The 21,803-nt window shown below is 47.2% G+C and overlaps 1 protein-coding gene across 2 annotated transcripts in view; it reads left to right on the top strand.

Moving 5' to 3' along the window:
* PLAU (plasminogen activator, urokinase) overlaps nucleotides 1–16,537 on the top strand; it is a 246,380-nt gene extending 229,843 nt beyond the window's left edge. The window contains exon 13 of one of the 2 annotated variants that reach the window (XM_077250776.1): nucleotides 16,132–16,537. In XM_077250776.1, the coding sequence (XP_077106891.1) occupies nucleotides 16,132–16,375 (244 nt within the window). In that variant the 3' untranslated portion in view covers nucleotides 16,376–16,537. The remainder of the gene's footprint in view (nucleotides 1–16,131) is intronic. The other variant, XM_077250777.1, reaches the window with a different exon arrangement.
* Nucleotides 16,538–21,803: the final 5,266 nt, after the last annotated feature.

The raw sequence follows: 21,803 nt of genomic DNA, 5'->3' as shown, positions 1-21,803 counted from the left end.
GCAGCCGAGGAGGAGGGAAGCCTTGATGACAGTCAGCCATTGTCTGCTCAGGGAACTGTCCTGGACGAGGTGGCAGATGAAGAGGAGGAGGATGATGGGGATGAATATTTATGGGAGGGGGATGCTTCTCAGGGGGCAATAGAAACTGGAGGCGTTGCAAGGTCAGGTACAGGGTTTTTGCGGGACACAAGTGATGTTGATTTGCAAGAAAGTGCTCCTCAACCCAGCACAAGCAGTGAATTGACACCTGAAACATTGGCCCACATGGCTGAGTATGCCTTGCGTATCCTTAAAGGGACCCCTGCATTATCAAAATGATGACTGATGATGATTACTGGTTGGCCTGCCTCCTGGATCCACTATATAAAGGAAAATTACAAAATATCATGCCACATGAGAACCTTGAGCAAATATTGGCTACCAAACAAGCAACTCTTGTAGACCGTTTGGTTCAGGCATTCCCAGCACACAGCAGTGGTGATGGTTCTCACATGAGCCGTAGGGGGCAACATGGCAGAGGTGTTAGAGGTGCACAAATCCGAAGTGGCGTTGGACAGAGGGGTTTTATAACCAGGTTGTGGAGTGATTTCGCAATGACCACTGACACGGCAGGTACTGCTGCATGGATTCAAAGTGACAGGAGACAGCATTTTTCCGGTATGGTTACGAACTACTTTTCCTCCCTCATTGATGTTCTCCCTCACAGGTCATTCCCCTTTGATTACTGGGCATCTAAAATAGACACCTGGCCTGAATTGGCAGAATATGCATTACAGGAGCTCGCTTTCCCTGCTGCTAGTGTGCTATCCGAAAGAGTTTTCAGTGCTGCTGGTTAAATACTGACCGAAAAAAGGACACGTCTGGCTACCCGAAATGTCGATGATCTAACCTTCATTAAAATGAACCAATCATGGATTTCAAATTATTTTGCCCCACCTTCCCCTGCTGACACGTAGCTTGCCTGAAAAATGTCTTGCTTTTGGCCTCCTCTTACTGTCCACCATAGGCCATTTTTATACCTCCCTAAATGGGCTGACTCCCCCCACAGGGCCATGGTCACCACCTGGCGCAAGCACCCATGCGAGTGCCATTTGCCTGGACAGGTGGGTGCGCCCACTCTTGGGTGACGGCACTGGCAGAGGGTCCCTCATAGTACAATGAAGTGTCTCTGACGGTGGTGGTGCACAACCAACGTCAGACACACCGTCGTAATATGAGGGGCCCTGTGCCAGTACCGCTGCCCACGAGAGAGTGTTCCCCCCCAGCTCGAACAGTGCTCTACCACTTGCAATACTTACCTCTCCCTGCTCCACCACTGTGTAGTCTGTGCTGTTAAATCCTTCAATGGCACTGCCAATACAAATTTGTTGAAATGATAGATGATAGTTAAAATATACAGGGGCCCTGGCCTCCATTTAGACCAGTTAATACTTTGCGCCTACTACCACTGTCTGCTACTCAGCAGAGGAGCCCACCCCTGTACCTAGCTATGCCACCTGTTTATTTATGAAAGCATTTTTGGCAGACATTTAGCCTACTTACTTTTTTGGGCCTTCTCACTGTGTCAGGCTCTCCTTACAGTTGTCCTCTGCTGAACAAAGCAATGCCGCCTGTTTAGTCCTGCTACCAATTTTAAACTGCATTTAGCCTACTTTCTTACTTGGGCCTACTCACTGGGTCAGCCTCTCCTTAAAGTTGTCCTCCGCTGAACAAATCAATGCTGCCTGTTTAGTCCTGTTACCAATTTTGAACTGCATTTAGCCTACTTACTTATTTGGGCCTACTCACTGTGTCAGCCTCTCCTTACAGTTGTCCTCCGCTGAACAAAGCAATGCCGCCTGTTTAGTCCTGTTACCAATTTTGAACTGCATTTAGCCTACTTAATTATTTGGGCCTACTAACTGTGTCTGCCGCTCATTACAGTTGTCCTCCACTGAACAAAGCATTGCCGCCTGTTTAGTCCTGTTACCAATTTTGAACTGCATTTAGCCCACTTTATTATTTGGGCCTACTAACTGTGTTTCCTCCTCATCCTGCCCATTGCCCAGCCACTGCTAGATGAGTATGCTGGTACATTGACCCAGACCACTACATTCCCCTTGCACTCTACACAGCCAGAATCTGACCCTGCTGAAAGTCAGGTTCCCCTTTCCGCATACTATTCCACCTAACACGGGGACAAAAAGAGGAAGGTGCAGATGAAAGTGCAGGTTCCTTCATCAGGTGGGTGGGGCATACTCGTTGGCGACGTCACTGGCACAGGGCCCCTCATAGTATGCAAAACTGTCTCTGCCGGTGGGAGGCGCCACCCGCCGTCAAACACACCGTCATACTATCAGGGGCCCTGTGCCAGTGCCAATGCCAATGAGTGGGCCCCCACTGCTTGCTCAGGATCACAGCACTTGCAAAGTTGAAATACTTACCTCTCCCTGCTCCACCGCCATGACGTATTCCGCGTTTCCTGGGCCCACGAAAATCTTGAGCCAGCCCTACCCCCCCCCACAACTTTAGCCAAATGACCCCCAGTTTTCAATGCCTAACTATTATTATAAACTAAATTAAGATTGACAAGCTTCAGTAATAAGAATTGATGTTTTTGGCACTAAAATGGGCACTGTATGTGTTTTTCTGTCCTCCACTCACTGCTGACTTTGATTCCCCATTGACTTGCATTGGGTTTCGTGTTTCAGTTGGCCCCCGACTTTTCGCAATCGGCCAATTTCACCCGACCCGACTTTTGACAAAGTCGGGTTTCGCGAAACCCGACTCGATACGAAAAAAGTAAAAGTCGCTCAACTCTAGTGTGGACAAATAAACAAGATAACTGTGCAGAAAGGAGCAACAGGATTTTTGCTTTTAAAAAAGTAGTTGGTTTGCACAGCAGCGTGCAAACAGAAATGCAGCTATCAGGGAGCCTTATAAGGCAGCCTAATAAGCTACAGAGCTGATGCACAAAAATATACCCTCCACTGTCCCTGCAAAAAAAAAGGTGGTGTTGGACAGTGGAAATCGCTACAGCACAAGCGGTTTGGGGGTTAATCTTCCCTCCCTAACTATATCCCTTCTTCTGATGAAGCTGCAGCAACCTCTCCCTATGCTAAGATCAGCAGAAGATGGCGGTCGGCATGCACGTCCCTTTATACCCCCTGTGACGCCGCAGAAAGCAAGCCAATCACTGTCATGCCCTTCTCTAAGATGATGGGGACCGAGACCTATGTCATCACGCTGCCCACACTCTGTGTCCTCCTTCATTGGCTGAAAAATGGCGCTGAACGCGTCATATGAAACGCGACTTTGGCGCGAAGATCGCCGACCTCATGGCCGATCCCACACTAGGATCGGGTCGGGTTTCATGAAACCCGACTTTGCCGAAACTCGGCGATTTTTTAATTTGTACGATCCGTTTCGCTCAACCCTAGTAACAATGATTATAGGCGGTAATGCATGTTTCATGTAGCAGTACCGCAACATATCAGTAAATACATAACAGCTAACATTATATTTTAACAGACAATATCAGGACTAATGAGGGAAGAATGGTAAAACTGTAATAATACTCCATCCCCTTACATTCCCCCTTCCCTTTAACTTGGTTGTCCCTGACCAAATGTTTAATAAAACTTTACTATTACAGCTAATATTCCACGCAGGGAGAAAACATGACATAGTCTCTTTGTAGAAAAGGTGACTCATTGTGAGCCAAGTCCATTAACCGACGCAGCACAGTCTGTGTTGTATGAACTGAATCCTGGTTCAGAGTCCCCCAGTTGTCATGAGATATATATACACAAAGCATGACCCAAGCTTTGGGTCTAAAGTCTTGGGTGAGCTCCCCCTTCCCTTCCCTTCCCACGGTCCCTCTCCACTGAGACCAAGCATCCATCCAAGAATGTGACAAAGTCCATAGTGGGGGGGGGGTCATTTCCGCTTTCCAGCGGAAAGAGAGCAACAGCTGCAACAAAAACAAAGTCAAGTTCACTTCAGGCCGTCCAGCCATATTACACCTACCTCTTTGGGTGTTTCAGGGCTCCATCGCCCGCAGAACAGTCCCATTTTTCATCCAGGTGCAACATGCAAAACGAAATATACAGTCAACATACAACAAAATGTTCTCTTCAGCGGTGTGCATCCCATGCTACTCCACTCCACATCGGGCTTCATGTCCGTATTCCAGTAGACGACTCTGCATCCGCAGGTGTCATGTCTTCCTGCCACCCCCAATGACAGGAGAGGGGCAAAACCCAGCTGGGAAACAGGGGGCTGATTGCGCCTGCTCCAGGTCCGCATATAACTCCAGGTGATCCTCAGCACTCCATGCAGCCTGCCCGGGGATGAGAAGGGGCCCTTCACTGGGTGATAGAAACGCGCGGCCCCCAGGGGCAGGGCCTTCCTGACGGTAGGCCCAGCCTCCAGGGTATGGGGTCGAGACGCCGACCAGACATCAAGCGCATGGGACTGGGCAACAGCTCCCACAGTGGCAGGAGTCATCCATCCGAAGTCAAGGGTCGTGATGAACTCACCCTCTCCTGCTTGCTGTCGCTGACCACACTCGCCCTGTGCCCGCTGTATTCTTCCACGGTTGCAGGTGTGCACTCCGGTGTTGACTGAATTTCCGGCTTGCCCTTCATTTCTGGCGTTGGTTCCTCCAGGACAGTCATTGTTTCCGGGCCCCGCTGAGTTAACAACTTTGGTTCCGGACGACAAGGTTCCTCCTCCTGGCACCACAACGCTGGCTCCACAAGATGTTCCGACTCCAGTGAACTTGAAGAGGACTGCTCAGCTCGCGATGTCTCTGGCCTGCGGGATGATGTGGACTTTGCCGGCTGCCGACTCCGCGCTGAAGAACTCTCTGGGTGCTGGTAAGTGGGGTTTTCTCCCACTGTCTGGCGGGCCAGGTTCTTGTGTCCTCCTGCCACCACCTCTGTTATGACCCCAATGGTGAGGGTCTCAGAGATATCAGCAAGTCTGCGAAGTACAAAAATCCAGCTCATAGGACAGTGGTAACTGGGTTGACCATATATCTACTCCTTACGCCAACACTAGAAGTAGCCGGGGAACATGCCTACGTTGGTCGCTAGATGTCTCGCGCCAGCCGGAGGACTAACTACCCCTAGAAGAGGAAAACAAAGACCTCTCTTGCCTCCAGAGAATAGACCCCAAAAGCAGGATACAAGCCCCCCACAAATAATAACGGTGAGGTAAGAGGAAATGACAAACACAGAGATGAACTAGGTTTAGCAAAGAGAGGCCCACTTACTAATAGCAGAATGTAGTAAGATAACTTATATGGCCAACGAAAACCCTAACAAAAATCCACACTGGAGATTCAAGAACCCCCGAACCGTCTAACGGCCCGGGGGGAGAACTCCAGCCTCCCTAGAGCTTCCAGCAAGGATAGGATACAGATTATGTACAAGCTGGACAAAAATGCAAACAAAAACAAATAGCAAAAAAGCAAGAAAGCAGACTTAGCTTAATCAAGCAGGAACCAGGATCAGTAGACAAGAGCACTACAGATTAGCTCTGATATCAACGTTGCCAGGCATTGAACTGAAGGTCCAGGGAGCTTATATAGCAACACCCCTGACCTAACGACCCAGGTGAGCATACAAGGGATGAAAGACATACCCAGAGTAAAATCACTAGTAGCCACTAGAGGGAGCCAAAAGGTAAATTCACAACAGTACCCCCCCCTTAGTGAGGGGTCACCGAACCCTCACCAAGACCACCAGGGCGATCAGGATGAGCGGCGTGAAAGGCACGAACTAAATCGGCCGCATGCACATCAGAGGCGACCACCCAGGAATTATCTTCCTGACCATAGCCCTTCCACTTGACCAGGTACTGAAGCCTCCGCCTGGAGAGACGAGAATCTAAGATCTTCTCCACCACGTACTCCAACTCGCCCTCAACCAACACCGGAGCAGGAGGCTCAGCAGAAGGAACCACAGGCACAACGTACCGCCGCAACAAGGACCTATGAAATACGTTGTGAATGGCAAACGACACCGGAAGATCCAGGCGAAAGGATACAGGATTAAGGATCTCCAATATCTTGTAAGGACCAATGAATCGAGGCTTAAATTTGGGAGAGGAGACCTTCATAGGAACAAATCGAGAAGACAGCCATACCAAATCCCCAACACGAAGTCGGGGACCCACACCGCGGCGGCGGTTGGCAAAACGCTGAGCCTTCTCCTGTGACAACTTCAAGTTGTCCACCACATGATTCCAGATCCGCTGCAACCTATCCACCACAGAATCCACTCCAGGACAGTCAGAAGGCTCCACATGTCCCGAGGAAAAACGAGGATGGAAACCGGAGTTGCAGAAAAATGGCGAAACCAAGGTGGCAGAACTAGCCCGATTATTAAGGGCAAATTCAGCCAACGGCAAGAAGGTCACCCAATCATCCTGATCAGAAGAGACAAAACACCTCAACCTGAAAGGGAAGTGAGACGTCAGGCTGGCACAAAACAGGCGCTGAAGTAAACCGGCGTTTCAACTCCTGGAAAGCCTCCATGGCAGCAGGAGCCCAGTTAGCTACATCAGAGCCTTTCTTGGTCATATCCGTCAGCGGTTTAACAACGCTAGAGAAATTTGCGATAAAACGACGGTAGAAGTTAGCAAAACCCAAGAACTTCTGAAGACTCTTAACTGACGAGGGTTGAGTCCAATCATGAATAGCTCGGACCTTGACTGGATCCATCTCCACAGCAGAAGGGGAAAAAATGAACCCCAAAAAGGGAACCTTCTGTACACCAAAGAGACACTTTGAGCCTTTTACAAACAAAGAATTTTCACGCAGAATCTCAAAAACCATCCTGACCTGCTCCACATGCGAGTCCCAATCATCTGAAAAAACCAGAATATCATCCAGATAAACAATCAAAAATTTATCCAGATACTTCCGGAAAATGTCATGCATGAAGGACTGAAAAACTGAAGGTGCATTAGAGAGCCCAAATGGCATCACCAAGTACTCAAAATGACCTTCGGGCGTATTGAATGCGGTTTTCCATTCATCGCCCTGCCTAAAGCGCACAAGGTTGTACGCACCACAAAGGTCTATCTTGGTGAACCACTTGGCACCTTTAATCCGGGCAAACAAATCTGACAACAGCGGCAAAGGATACTGAAATTTGACAGTGATCTTATTTAAAAGCCGATAGTCAATACAAGGCCTCAAAGATCCGTCCTTTTTGGCCAAAAAAAAGAATCCCGCACCAAGAGGGGAAGAAGAAGGACGGATATGCCCCTTCTCAAGAGACTCCTTGATATATGAACGCATCGCGGTATGTTCAGGTACCAACAGATTAAACAGTCTCCCCTTAGGAAACTTACTGCCAGGAATCAAATCTATTGCACAGTCACATTCCCTATGAGGAGGCAGTGCACTGGACTTAGACTCGCTGAAGACATCCTGATAATCAGACAAATACGCCGGAACTTCCGAAGGCGTAGAAGAAGCAATAGACAAGGGCAGGGAATCTCCATGAACTCCATGGCAGCCCCAACTTGACACTGACATAGCCTTCCAGTCCAAGACTGGATTATGGGTCTGTAACCATGGCAAACCCAAAACAACCAAATCATGCATTTTATGCAGAACAAGAAAACGTATTACCTCCCGATGTTCGGGAGTCATGCACATGGTAACCTGTGTCCAAAACTGCGGTTTATTTTTTGCCAATGGCGTAGAATCAATACCCCTAAGAGGGATAGGATTTTCCAATGGCTCAAGAACAAATCCGCAGCGCTTGGCAAATGACAGATCCATAAGGCTCAGGGCCGCACCTGAGTCCACAAACGCCATAACAGGATACGATGACAGTGAGCAAATCAAAGTTACAGATAGAATAAATTTAGGTTGAAAATTACCAATGGCGACCAGACTAACAACCTTAGTAAGACGTTTAGAGCATGCTGAGATAACATGTGTAGAATCACCACAGTAGTAACACAAGCCATTCTGGCGTCTATGAATTTTCCGCTCATTTCTAGTCAGGATTCTATCACATTGCATTAAATCGGGTGCCTGTTCAGACAACACCATGAGGGAATTTGCGGTTTTGCGCTCCCGCAACCGCCGGTCGATTTGAATAGCCAGGGCCATAGAATCATTCAGACCTGTGGGAATGGGAAAACCCACCATCACATTCTTAATGGTTTCAGAAAGGCCATTTCTAAAATTTGCAGCCAATGCACACTCGTTCCATTGGGTCAGCACGGACCATTTCCGAAATTTTTGGCAATACACTTCAGCCTCGTCCTGGCCCTGAGACATCGCCAGCAAGGCTTTTTCTGCCTGAATCTCAAGATTGGGTTCCTCATAAAGCAAACCGAGCGCCAGAAAAAACGCATCAATGTCAGCTAATGCCGGATCTCCTGGCGCCAGCGAGAAAGCCCAATCCTGAGGGTCGCCCCGTAAAAAAGAAATAACAATTTTTACTTGCTGAGCGGAGTCTCCAGATGAACAGGGTCTCAGGGACAAAAACAATTTACAATTATTCCTGAAATTTCTAAATTTAAATCGGTCTCCGGAAAACGGTTCAGGAATCGGTATCTTAGGTTCTGACATAGGATTTCTGATAACATAATCTTGTATGCCCTGCACACGAGCAGCAAGCTGGTCCACACTTGTAATCAAGGTCTGGACATTCATGTCTGCAGCAAACACAAGCCACTCAGAGGTAAAGGGGAAAAGAAAAAAAAAAATGAGAGAGAGAAAAAAAAACTCAGAACTTTCTTTCTTATAATCCCGCTTCTGCAATGCATTTAACATTTAATACTGGCCTGGCAAACTGTTATGACCCCAATGGCGAGGGTCTCAGAGATATCAGCAAGTCTGCGAAGTACAAAAATCCAGCTCATAGGGCAGTGGTAACTGGGTTGACCATATATCTACTCCTTACGCCAACACTAGAAGTAGCCGGGGAACATGCCTACGTTGGTCGCTAGATGTCTCGCGCCAGCCGGAGGACTAACTACCCCTAGAAGAGGAAAACAAAGACCTCTCTTGCCTCCAGAGAATAGACCCCAAAAGCAGGATACAAGCCCCCCACAAATAATAACGGTGAGGTAAGAGGAAATGACAAACACAGAGATGAACTAGGTTTAGCAAAGAGAGGCCCACTTACTAATAGCAGAATGTAGTAAGATAACTTATATGGCCAACGAAAACCCTAACAAAAATCCACACTGGAGATTCAAGAACCCCCGAACCGTCTAACGGCCCGGGGGGAGAACTCCAGCCTCCCTAGAGCTTCCAGCAAGGATAGGATACAGATTATGTACAAGCTGGACAAAAATGCAAACAAAAACAAATAGCAAAAAAGCAAGAAAGCAGACTTAGCTTAATCAAGCAGGAACCAGGATCAGTAGACAAGAGCACTACAGATTAGCTCTGATATCAACGTTGCCAGGCATTGAACTGAAGGTCCAGGGAGCTTATATAGCAACACCCCTGACCTAACGACCCAGGTGAGCATACAAGGGATGAAAGACATACCCAGAGTAAAATCACTAGTAGCCACTAGAGGGAGCCAAAAGGTAAATTCACAACACACCTCCATTTGCTGGAATTCTGTAGGGAAGGGCGAGGTCTTCTTTTCTTCATACACACCCACCAAGGGCAGACTGCGGCATATGGGCATGTGGATTTTGGCACAACTTCACTCTGTTACGCCCACGAGATGTGGGGTCCTTACTGTTGGCTTCTTCTTTGTCGCCATCCACCACCATCTCCACAACTGCCATCTTAGTCATAACAGTCCTCTGTAAATTTGTAGTCACATCCAGGTTTCTCGTCACCTCCAGGGCATTCGCTGCTCCTGAAGTCTCAGCTTTGGTCACATTCAGTTCAGTCTTTTCTCTCTTTTTCTCCGCATCGGTTTCACTGTCATATGGGGCAGTGAGATCCTGCTGACTACGCCAAGTGTAGGATTTGGCCAGGACTGTAGTCATGGCCGAGGACACCTGGGCATTTGTGTCCTGGCCTCCCCCTACATAAAGACGCTGTCCATCAATCAGCATACCTGTATCCTCAGGTCCAGATCCTTCTGGTGCTTCTCTCAGCTGGGAGTTGTTTGTTCCATGTACATTAGAAGAAACTGAGGCACAGTCTGATTCAACTTCAACAATAACTCTTTTACTTATTCTATTATGCAGCACATCCACAGATTTCACATTCTTTACTACAGACTTTGCAAGGCAATATTCCATTTCTTTCCCTGCATTACTCTCGTGCTTACTAGGCAAGGGCCCGGGTCAGGCCATCTCTGACAGGTTCTCTGTGGAGCGCCCCCACGTAAGGGCAATGGGGTACTCGGTACCGGGTCCTTCAGTTCGGGGGATGTCACGGTGGCCTGACCGGGTCCGTGGCCCTTTGAGGGGAGTCCAATAAAAGGAAGAGTTTTTATGGGATAATGTTCGTGACGCCACCTGTGGTATTCGGTCAGGGTGACCGATGCTGCTTAGGGGTCCGCTGGAGTGATGTGATGGCAGCAAGATGGTATACCTTCCCACAGGTGAAGTGTATCCCCAGGGCTTCCCAGAGTGTAGATGGTGGATGATGTAAGGCGCAGTGAATAATAAGGACACAAGGTTGCAGTCTCTTTACCTTTACGGAAGGCTTCAGCATCCACAGTCCAGGGCACCAGATCTCAGGGCAGGCAGAGTCCAGCCGGTCTGAAGGCAAACCCAGACTCCCCTTATCCAGGTGGAAATCACTAGCCTTCCTCTAGCGCCTGTGTGTTGTAGTACCTCCCTGCTGAGCTTCTCGGTAAGGTCCTCACAACTGTTGTAGATGTTCTAGATGTTATGTCTTCCTCTCTGTCCTCCAGATGGTATGGATAGGACAAACCCATATGACTGATGGCCTGAGGCTTTTTACAGGGACCCTACGACACCCCAGCCCCCACAAGTTGCCACCGTGCCTCCTGGGTATATGGTCGGGCAGCCAATGTGGAATTGACTGTCCTGCTGGTCTCTGAAGCAAGGCTTGGAAATGATAGCTCCCTCGGTGTTCCGGCTACCGGATTCTGCACCTCAGAAGGAGGCAGCCTTTTGCAGGGCGGAACTCCCTCTGGATTCCTCTCCTTGTGCTATGATTTAGTTTCTCACCCGCTACAATACAATTCTCTTTCATGTCCTTCCTTAGGATGCTGCTGCACGTGGGGTAGGCGCAGCTCCGTGGCCTTCTGTCTAGGCCTCTGACAGGATCCCACCCCTGTCAGGGACCTCTCTGTCTGCAGCTGTGATGTTCCTCCTTCCCTTCTGTCTGCCTGACAGGAACTGCCTGGGTGAAGCCCAGTCAGCGTCTGACTAACTCTCTATCCAGCCCACCAGTTTTACCTAATTGTGAGGAGTGCCCTAGTAGATAGGAGCAAGGCTCTCCTTGGTGGACTGGAGTGTGAAGTGTGGTGTATGGTTTGTGATACCTTGCAAGAAGATCTCCTTTATTGCCTTCAGACGTAATATCACTCCCCCTGGTGGAAGAATGACATTACTGCAATGACCAGGACTCTGGGGTGCTGCATCTGCACTCCCCATATACAACTCCGCTACGGATACGCATCTCTCTGCCTGTTTCGCCCCAGGTGCAAGGTCATTAATCACCGAAGGGGAGAGTCGCTGTAATAAGGTGCTAACCTTCTGTACTGTCTTCTGCGCCCACTCTGCACTTTTAGGCTATGTGCCCACATTGCAGAATACAAGCAGATTTTTCCTAATCAAAGCCGCACATCCTTCCCAGGAAAAGCGCATGTGGATTTGATACATTTTTGATGCGTTTTTTCTAAGCGTTTTTTTTAGCATTTTTGAGCACAAATAAAGTTGGGTTAAAAAAAAAAGAAGCTCCTATGAGAAAATTTCCTAGTCCAATCCCTCTTCTCCATTTTGTTTTCTTGTTGTATTCAAGATGACACAAGTGCAGCCCCAGCGACGTCTCAGCCAAGATTTTGCTGCTTACATTACTGATTCTGTTGCACCACCACAGTGAACAGGTAACATACTGTCATTAGATTTTTTATCTGTTTAATATTTGTATTTTGTATTAAAGTCTATATTCTCCCATAGGAGAGCTGTCAGAGGAGGAGCAGGAGGAGAACACTGAAAAGAATGTGGATGCATCTGAATGTTCAGGAGTGGGCGGACAAGGGCCACTTCCATCTCCTTTACCAAGATTTATGGAGGTAAGATATATTAGGGAAAAAAGGTATATTGTCATCTGTGTGCATTATTTTTTGTTGGTGGTATCCTATGTTAAGATGTCAAACTTTCATCAGTGTGATAAACCTACTGGTAACACATACTGCCAGACACAGTGCCCCCATAATGCTACCACAGTGGCCCCATAATACTGTCAGATACAGTGCCCCCATAATGCGGCCACAGTGGTCCCATAATACTGCCACAGTGCCCCATAACACTGCCAGATACAGTGCACCCATACTGCCAGACACATTGCCCCATAATGCTGCCACAGTGGCCCCATAATACTGCCACAATGCCCCAATACTGCCAGACACATTGTCCCCATAATGCTGCCACAGTGGCCCCATAATACTGCCACAGTGCCCCATAATACTGCCAGATACAGTGCACCCATACTGCCAGACACATTGCCCCATAATGCTGCCACAGTGGCCCCATAATACTGCCACAATGCCCCAATACTGCCAGACACATTGCCCCCATAATGCTGCCACAATGGCCCCATAATACTGCCACAGTGCCCCATAATACTGCCAGATACAGTGCACCCATACTGCCAGACACATTGCCCCATAATGCTGCCACAGTGGCCCCATAATACTGCCACAGTGCCCCATAATACTGCCAGATACAGTGCCCCAATACTGCTAGACACATTGCCCCCATAATTCTGCCACAGAGGCCCCAAAATACTGCCACAGTGCCCCATAATACTGACAGATACAGTGCACCCATACTGCCAGACACATTGCCCCCATAATGCTGCCACAGTGGCCCATAATACTGCCAGATACAGTGCCCCCATACTGCCAGACACATTGCCCCCATAATGCTGCCACAGTGGCTCCATATTACTCCCACAGTGCCCCATAATACTGCCAGATACAGTGCCCCATACTGCCAGACACATTTCCCCCATAATGCTGCCACAGTGGCCCCATAATACTGCCAGATACAGTGCCCCCATAATGCTGCCACAGTGGCCCCATAATACTGCCACAGTGCCCCATAACACTGCCAGATATAGTGCCCCCATACTGCCAGACACATTGCCCCATAATGCTGCCTCAGTGCCCCGTAAAACTGTCAGATATAGTGCCCCCATACTGCCAGACACATTGCCCCCATAATGCTGCCACAGTGGCCCCATAATACTGCCAGATACAGTGCACCTAAAAACGTTCACTCATTGCTTGAATCATATTTTTTCAAAAGACCATATGTGTTTCTGTATAAATTTCAAACGTACTATTCTAACCTTGGCTCACATATCTTATTTTATTCTCTTTTCTAATTTTTTTTTTTCTTTTTAGGTTTTTGGCCACAGAAGAGAGCTGCACATCACTGCACCTCCAATTTAGGGTTGGTAAATCCACCATCTTTAAAATTGTGAGGTGCACATGTACCGTCATCTGGCAGAAGTTGCAGCCCATCGTGATGCCTTCCTCAACCGAGGACACTTGGCTGCAGGTCGCAGCAGGCTTTCAAACTGTGGCCAATTTCCCCAACTGCATAGGTGCTGTCGATGGCAAACATGTAAGAGTGTAGAAGCCACCACGATCAGGATCACGCTTCTTTAATTATAAGAAGTATTTTTCTCTAGTCCTGATGGTGGTGCCTGAAGCACAGTACATATTTGTTGCCATCGACGTTGGTGCTTATGGCAGTTCTGGGGACTCTCGGGTGTTGCAATCATCACAGATTGGACTGCAAATTCTTAGAGATGGCGGGGCAATCCCAGCCCCAAGACCTTTGCCGGGTTCCACACATCCAGTTCCCTTTGTGATGGTATCTGATGAGGCATTTTCCTTAAAGACCAACCTGCTGCGCCCATACCCACAAAGGGCACTGGATGACTAGCGGAGGATTTTTAATTATCGGCTAAGCCATGCACGAAGATATGTGGAATGCACCTTCGGAATCATGTGAAGTCAGTGGAGGATCTTTCACACTGCCATGCAGTTAGATCCGGAGACCATTGACACTGTAATTAAGGCATGCTGTGTACTCCACAACTACACTCATGAATACAGCACAGATGTAGATGAGGAGTCACAGCTGTCTGAATTAATTGCAGTTGACAACTTTGGTCAAGGAAGGCAATCCAACTCGGGTGTGCGTGTGCGAGATACATTCACTGACTACTTCATGAGTCCTGAAGGTGCCGTGCACTGGCAATACTCCTGTGCCGGTGTTGAGCAGCCTGTACAGCAGAGATCTGATGCCTAACCCCAAGCAATCAAAGCCCGTTTTTCTTGAACAATTGAAACCAAAAAAAAGGTTAATAAAAAATTTATTTTATTTAAATTCAAAATCATGTCTCCATGAGTTTTTGACTCTTTGTGACTGACACTTTTTCTGATCCCAATACCCACAGTACCCAAACTGTAATTAACCCTCCGTCAGGGGCAACTGATCTGACAGGCGCAGCTCACTTAGTTTCATTTCTCTATTTCCAGTGGTTTGTCTGGGAAACACCATCCTCCCAGTACCTTCCTAACTTTAAAGGCTGTGTGAAACCTGAGAAGCCTCTTATGCTGCAGAGCTGCAGGAGATCAGATATCAGTGTTTTGGCTTCTCAGGCTCATTGCCCCTGAACGCGTCACACATTTGACGATTAGAATTTGGTGTTTTTATTCATCCCAATTGTTTTTTAGCTTGTTTTATGAATAGCTAATGCTAAATTTGTGGATTTGTCATAAAAGGTTTTGTTAGAAATAAGATTGTGCTTCTCAGGCACATTGTGCCCTAACTAGTGTTGAGCATTCCGATGCTGCAAGTATCGGGTATCGGCCGATACTTGCTGTATCGGAATTCCGATACCGGGATTCCGATACTCTTGTGGTATCGGATATCGGGTATCGCAACAACATTAATGTTAAAATGTGTAAAAGAGAGAATTAAAATAAAAAATATCGCTATACTCACCTGTCCGACGCAGCCGGGACTTCAGCGAGGGAACCGGCAGCGTTGTTTGTTTAAAATTCGCGCTATTACTTGGTTACGTGAATTCCCGGCTTGTGATTGGTCAGGTCGGCCATGTTGCCGGGACGCGGACCAATCACAGCAAGCCGTGACGAAATTACGTCACGGCTTGCTGTGATTGGTCCGCGTCCCGGCAATATGGCCGCCCTGACCAATCACAAGCCGTGACGTCACGGGAGGCTGGACACGCGCCCATTTTAAAATGAGCGCGTCCAGCCTCCCGGCTTGTGATTGGTTGACCGCGGCGCAACCAATCACAAGCCGTGACGTCACGGGAGGCTGGACACGCGCCCATTTTAAAATGAGCGCGTCCAGCCTCCCTGCTTGTGATTGGTTGACCGCGGCGCAACCAATCACAAGCCGTGACGTCACGGGAGGCTGGACACGCGCCCATTTTAAAATGAGCGCGTGTCCAGCCTCCCGTGACGTCACGGCTTGTGATTGGTCAGGGCGGCCATATTGCCGGGACGCGGACCAATCACAGCAAGCCGTGACGTAATTTCGTCACGGCTTGCTGTGATTGGTCCGCGTCCCGGCAACATGGCCGACCTGACCAATCACAAGCCGGGAATTCACGTAACCAAGTAATAGCGCGAATTTTAAACAAACAACGCTGCCGGTTCCCTCGCTGAAGTCCCGGCTGCGTCGGACAGGTGAGTATAGCGATATTTTTTATTTTAATTCTTTCTTTTACACATTTATATGGTTCCCAGGGCCTGAAGGAGAGTTTCCTCTCCTTCAGACCCTGGGAACCATCAGGAATACCGTCCGATACATGAGTCCCATTGACTTGTATTGGTATCGGGTATCGGTATCGGATTGGATCCGATATTTTGCCGGTATCGGCCGATACTTTCCGATACCGATACTTTCAAGTATCGGACGGTATCACTCAACACTAGCCCTAACACATTCTCTCTCTTGCTTCAGCTTTTCTTCTGAAATGGCGAGGAGAATATTTGACTTGTCCAATGCCCTTCATGTTGAGCAAGTGCAAAATATACTGATTGATGATGAGACAGACTCCTTACAGCTAGAAGATTTAGGGGAAGAAAGTGACATTGCTTCAGAAGATGATGTGGAAGAATGTCCAGATGTGTCTGATACAGGTCAAGATGGAGAGAGTGAGGAGGATGCACAAGACATAGAAACATATTACTTTTCTGGTTATTAAACATTTTTTTTTACACCTGATTATATGTATTCTCATTTATTACATTCCTATTAAGGTAACTGATCACTTTTAGAGCATTGAAATTTAAAAAAAAGGAAAATATAGCCAATTTTCTAGCCTGTGCCGGACAGGCGCAATGCCCCTAAACTCGTTATGAAACATATTGCCCCTGACGGAGGGTTAAGCATATACTCCTTTTTTAAAAAAAAAAAATGACCACAGACACATTTTTCCAAAACAAATTTTTTTTTATAAACATTCTATATGTAAGAAACATATATACCAAAAGCCTCAGCAAGACTTACAGGTCCTTCTCAAAAAATTAGCATATAGTGTTAAATTTCATTATTTACCATAATGTAATGATTACAATTAAACTTTCATATACTATAGATTCATTATCCACCAACTGAAATTTGTCAGGTCTTTTATTGTTTTAATACTGATGATTTTGGCATACAACTCCTGATAACCCAAAAAACCTGTCTCAATAAATTAGCATATTTCACCCGACCAATCAAATAAAAGTGTTTTTTAATACCAAACAAAAAAAACATCAAATAATAATGTTCAGTTATGCACTCAATACTTGGTCGGGAATCCTTTGGCAGAAATGACTGCTTCAATGCGGCGTGGCATGGAGGCAATCAGCCTGTGACACTGCTGAGATGTTATGGAGGCCCAGGATGCTTCAATAGCGGCCTTAAGCTCATCCAGAGTGTTGGGTCTTGCGTCTCTCAACTTTCTCTTCACAATATCCCACAGATTCTCTATGGGGTTCAGGTCAGGAGAGTTGGCAGGCCAATTGAGCACAGTAATACCATGGTCAGTAAACCATTTACCAGTGGTTTTGGCACTGTGAGCAGGTGCCAGGTCGTGCTGAAAAATGAAATCTTCATCTCCATAAAGCATTTCAGCCGAGGGAAGCATGAAGTGCTCCAAAATCTCCTGATAGCTAGCTGCATTGACCCTGCCCTTGATGAAACACAGTGGACCAACACCAGCAGCTGACATGGCACCCCACACCATCACTGACTGTGGGTACTTGACACTGGACTTCAGGCATTTTGGCATTTCCTTCTCCCCAGTCTTCCTCCAGACTCTGGCACCTTGATTTCCGAATGACATGCAAAATTTGCTTTCATCAGAAAAAAGTACTTGGGACCACTTAGCAACAGTCCAGTGCTGCTTCTCTGTAGCCCAGGTCAGGCGCTTCTGCCGCTGTTTATGGTTCAAAAGTGGCTTTACCTGGGGAATGCGGCACCTGTAGCCCATTTCCTGCACACGCCTGTGCACGGTGGCTCTGGATGTTTCCACACCAGACTCAGTCCACTGCTTCCTCAGGTTCTGGTCACCTCTTCTCGTTGTACAGCGTTTTCTGCCACATTGTTTCCTTCCAACAGACTTACCATTGAGGTGCCTTGATACAGCACTCTGGGAACAGCCTATTTGTTGAGAAATTTCTTTCTGGGTCTTACCCTCTTGCTTGAGGGTGTCAATGATGGCCTTCTTGACATCTGTCAGGTCGCTAGTCTTACCCATGATGGGGGTTTTGAGTAATGAACCAGGCAGGGAGTTTTTAAAAGCCTCAGGTATCTTTTGCATGTGTTTAGAGTTAATTAGTTGATTCAGAAGATTAGGGTAATAGGTCATTTAGAGAACCTTTTCTTGATATGCTAATTTATTGAGACAGGTTTTTTGGGTTATCAGGAGTTGTATGCCAAAATCATCAGTATTAAAACAATAAAAGACCTGACAAATTTCTGTTGGTGGATAATGAATCTATAGTATATGAAAGTTTAATTGTAATCATTACATTATGGTAAATAATGAAATTTAACACTATATGCTAATTTTTTGAGAAGGACCTGTATATAGTAAAACATTAGGACAAACATTGTCCAAACATCTACATCAAGAATGGACGTTATAACAACCTGTCAACAGGACGGGGGGGTTGTTGGGACGGCCGGGCTGGTTGGTGGTGACAGAAATCCTCAAAACTGCTGGTACTCCGGCTCGTACCCATACCCCGGAAACAGGTCTTGTGAGGACATGCTACTATTCTGGGACATTGCAAGATGGCCAGTTGTTGGAGGTGCTGGTGGGCGGCCATAATTGTAGGCTTCAGCAGCATCGAGCCTGTATGCTGCCGCCTGCCCAAAACGCTGTGATGCAGCTGCTGGTGGTGGTGGAGACACACTTTGGGGATTAAATTCATAATCCCCATTATTATGGCTGGTGACGGGTGTATAGGGGATGGGACGTCAACAGCCATTAAACGAACATTGGCTGCTGACATATAGATGTTCTGCCTGTCCCATGGCATTGACCTTAAGTGGTCGGCTATCAATGAGCCAAATTTGTCAAGCTCATCTTGCTGAGAAGAATTGTTGATCAGATTGAGGGTTTGACTAGTGAGTTGTTCAATCACACTAGTCGAAGCCTCAAACTTTTTTCCCTTCTTAGGTGCCGCCCTTCTCAATGTCATGGGACTGGGAGAACCAGCTCCCATCCCAGTGGGCCTTGACACGCCACCAGCAGAGCTTGATGCAGCGCCAGAGGCAGGACCAGCATTAGTAGACATCGACGCCAGTTCCAACACAGAGGACGAACTGCCATCAGCACAGGAGGATGCCGTACCAGCTTCAGACGTAGCAGATGAAGGCAAGGCCCCCGGAGGATCTGGTGAGGAGCACAATGGAAAGTCCTCGACCTCCTCTCCAAGACTGTGCTCCATGCTGTTGCCTTCATGGGCCAGTGGCGTTTGGGCGCTTATATTGCCTTCAATGCTGTAGAAAGAATAAAAAATCCATGTTAATAAAAGACTATTTGAAAAATTGTGAGATAAAATATATATATATATATATATATATATATATATATATATATATATATATATATATATATATATATATATATATATTGTGGGAATATAGCTCAGCAGGAATCTTTGCTTTGGCTCAAGCAGGTGGCTATGGAGTCACAATGGACAATAGCAGGCTGGTGAGTTCCACATAGATATGTGCCAGGCGTATTTATTGTGCACACTTGTCATACAAAACATGAAATAATATCTCTAAGGCCGTCTGGCCACTAACTAACAATAAGGTTCTAACTACAAAATAAACCTACACAACAACAAAGAAGTTCATGCACTCTTACTGTGTCAGCTTCCCAGACCAGCAGATGAGAGAGTGAGATCCCAGCAACTCCTGATTATATCAGCTGAAGCAGTCAGGAGACCAAAACCTGGACTGCATGTGTGGAGGGGAAGCACCAGTCCTTTACACGCTGATCACTAAATAAACCAGGACCGGATTACAGTGAAATAAACAGCTTCACAATCAATACTGGGAGACATATGAAATGAAACGGGGAGAAACATATCTGTTTTCTAGTACTTCTCCCCTTGGTACCTCACACACCCCCTTCCTCTGTTCGAGCCCGTAGGGTCGGACACGACGAGTCACTAAGCAGTGCGTTCTAGACAACGCATCTGCATTCCCGTGTGCTGCGCCTGCCCTGTGCTCAACGGAAAATTTAAAAGGTTGCAATGCTAAGAACCAGCGTGTCACCCTCGCATTGCCCTCTTTTGCCCAGGACATCCACGTTAGGGGTGAATGGTCCATCACTAGTCTAAATTGGCGACCTAGCAAATAATAGCGTAAGGTGTATAGGGCCCATTTTACAGCCAGGGCTTCCCGCTCAACCACACTGTAATTCTTTTCTGCCCTCGTAAGCTTTCTGCTTAGATAGCCCACTGGGTGTTCTTCGCCATTCACTTCCTGTGACAACACTGCACCGAGGCTAACACCAGAGGCGTCCGTTTGGACAATAAACTCCCGTTTAAAGTCAGGGGCAACCAACACTGGTTGGTCACAGAGGACCATTTTCAAATGTTGAAAGGCCTCCTCTGCTTCTGCGTTCCACTTTATTGTGATAGATTTTGACCCCTTGGTAAGATCTGTGAGAGGGGCCGCGATGGTGGCAAAATGTTTGATGAACCGCCTATAATAACCGACGATCCCTAAAAAAGCTCCTACTTGTTTTTTGGTGACCGGTCGTGGCCAATTCCGAATAGCGTCCACCTTATTGGTCTGTGGCTTTACGACTCCTCGCCCTATGCTATATCCCAGATAGCGAGCCTCTTCCAATCCCAAGGTACATTTCTTGGGATTGGCAGTCAACCCAGCAGTTTTTACCGAGTCTAAGACGGCTTGTACTTTTGGTAAATGTGTGTCCCAGTCATCACTAAAGACAATGATATCGTCCAAGTATGCGGACGCATACTGGACATGAGTTTTTAGGACCATATCCATTAGACGTTGGAAGGTGGCTGCGGCACCATGCAACCCAAATGGCATATCACGGTACTGGAACAGTCCCTGGGGCGTGACAAAGGCAGTTTTTTCTTTGGCTGAATCCGTGAGGGGAATCTGCCAATAACCTTTTGTTAAGTCAATAGTGGATATGTACCTGGCCGAACCCAGTCTCTCTATAAGTTCATCAACCCTCGGCATCGGGTAGGCATCGAATTTCGATACCTCATTTAATTTCCAAAAATCATTACAAAATCGAATAGTCCCATCGGGTTTGGGCACCAACACGATTGGGCTAACCCAACCACTTCGGGACTCCTCAATGACTCCAAGCTCTAACATTTTCTCAACTTCCTGGGCAATCGCTTGTCTCCGAGCCTCCGGAATTCGATATGGTTTTAGCCGTACCCGCCCCTGTGGATCAGTAACAATGTCATGTTTAATTAAGTGAGTACAGCCAGGAAGTTCTGAGAAAACCTCTGCGTTTTTCTGTATGAATTCCTTGGTCTCTCGTTTCTGACTTTCGGACAGTGTCTCTGCAATACCCACTTCTGGCAGTGTTACCTGGGAGTCATTTACCATAGATGGTGGTGCCCTTCGAGGTCCATCACCAAGGGCAGCTCCTGCCATTAGACTCTCCCTGTCCCCCAGGCCTTAAGCAAGTTTATGTGGTAGATTTGTTCGGTTTTTCTCTTGTCTGGTTGATGTATCTTATAATTCACTTCACCTATTCTGTCCAACACCTCGTATGGGCCCTGCCACTTCGCAAGAAATTTATTTTCTACAGTAGGTACTAATACTAACACCCTGTCTCTGGGTTGAAAGACTTGTGTTCTAGCCGCTCGGTTGTATACCGTGCTTTGGGCATGTTGTGCACGTTCTAAACATTCCTTAACTATTGGCATGACTGCCTCGATTCTATTTGCATAAGCATTACGTGTTCAATTACACTACGATAAGGAGTCACCTCTTGTTCCCAAGTCTCTTTAGCAATATCTAACAGGCCTCTAGGACATCGCCCATAAACTAACTCAAAAGGCGAAAAGCCTGTGGAGGATTAGGGTACTTCACGTATAGCGAACAAGAGATATGGTAGGAGAGCATCC

Source organism: Ranitomeya variabilis, chromosome 4 (assembly GCF_051348905.1).
Source record: "Ranitomeya variabilis isolate aRanVar5 chromosome 4, aRanVar5.hap1, whole genome shotgun sequence".
NCBI classification, from domain to species: domain Eukaryota; kingdom Metazoa; phylum Chordata; class Amphibia; order Anura; family Dendrobatidae; genus Ranitomeya; species Ranitomeya variabilis.
This window is presented reverse-complemented; position numbering and strand designations above follow the sequence as displayed.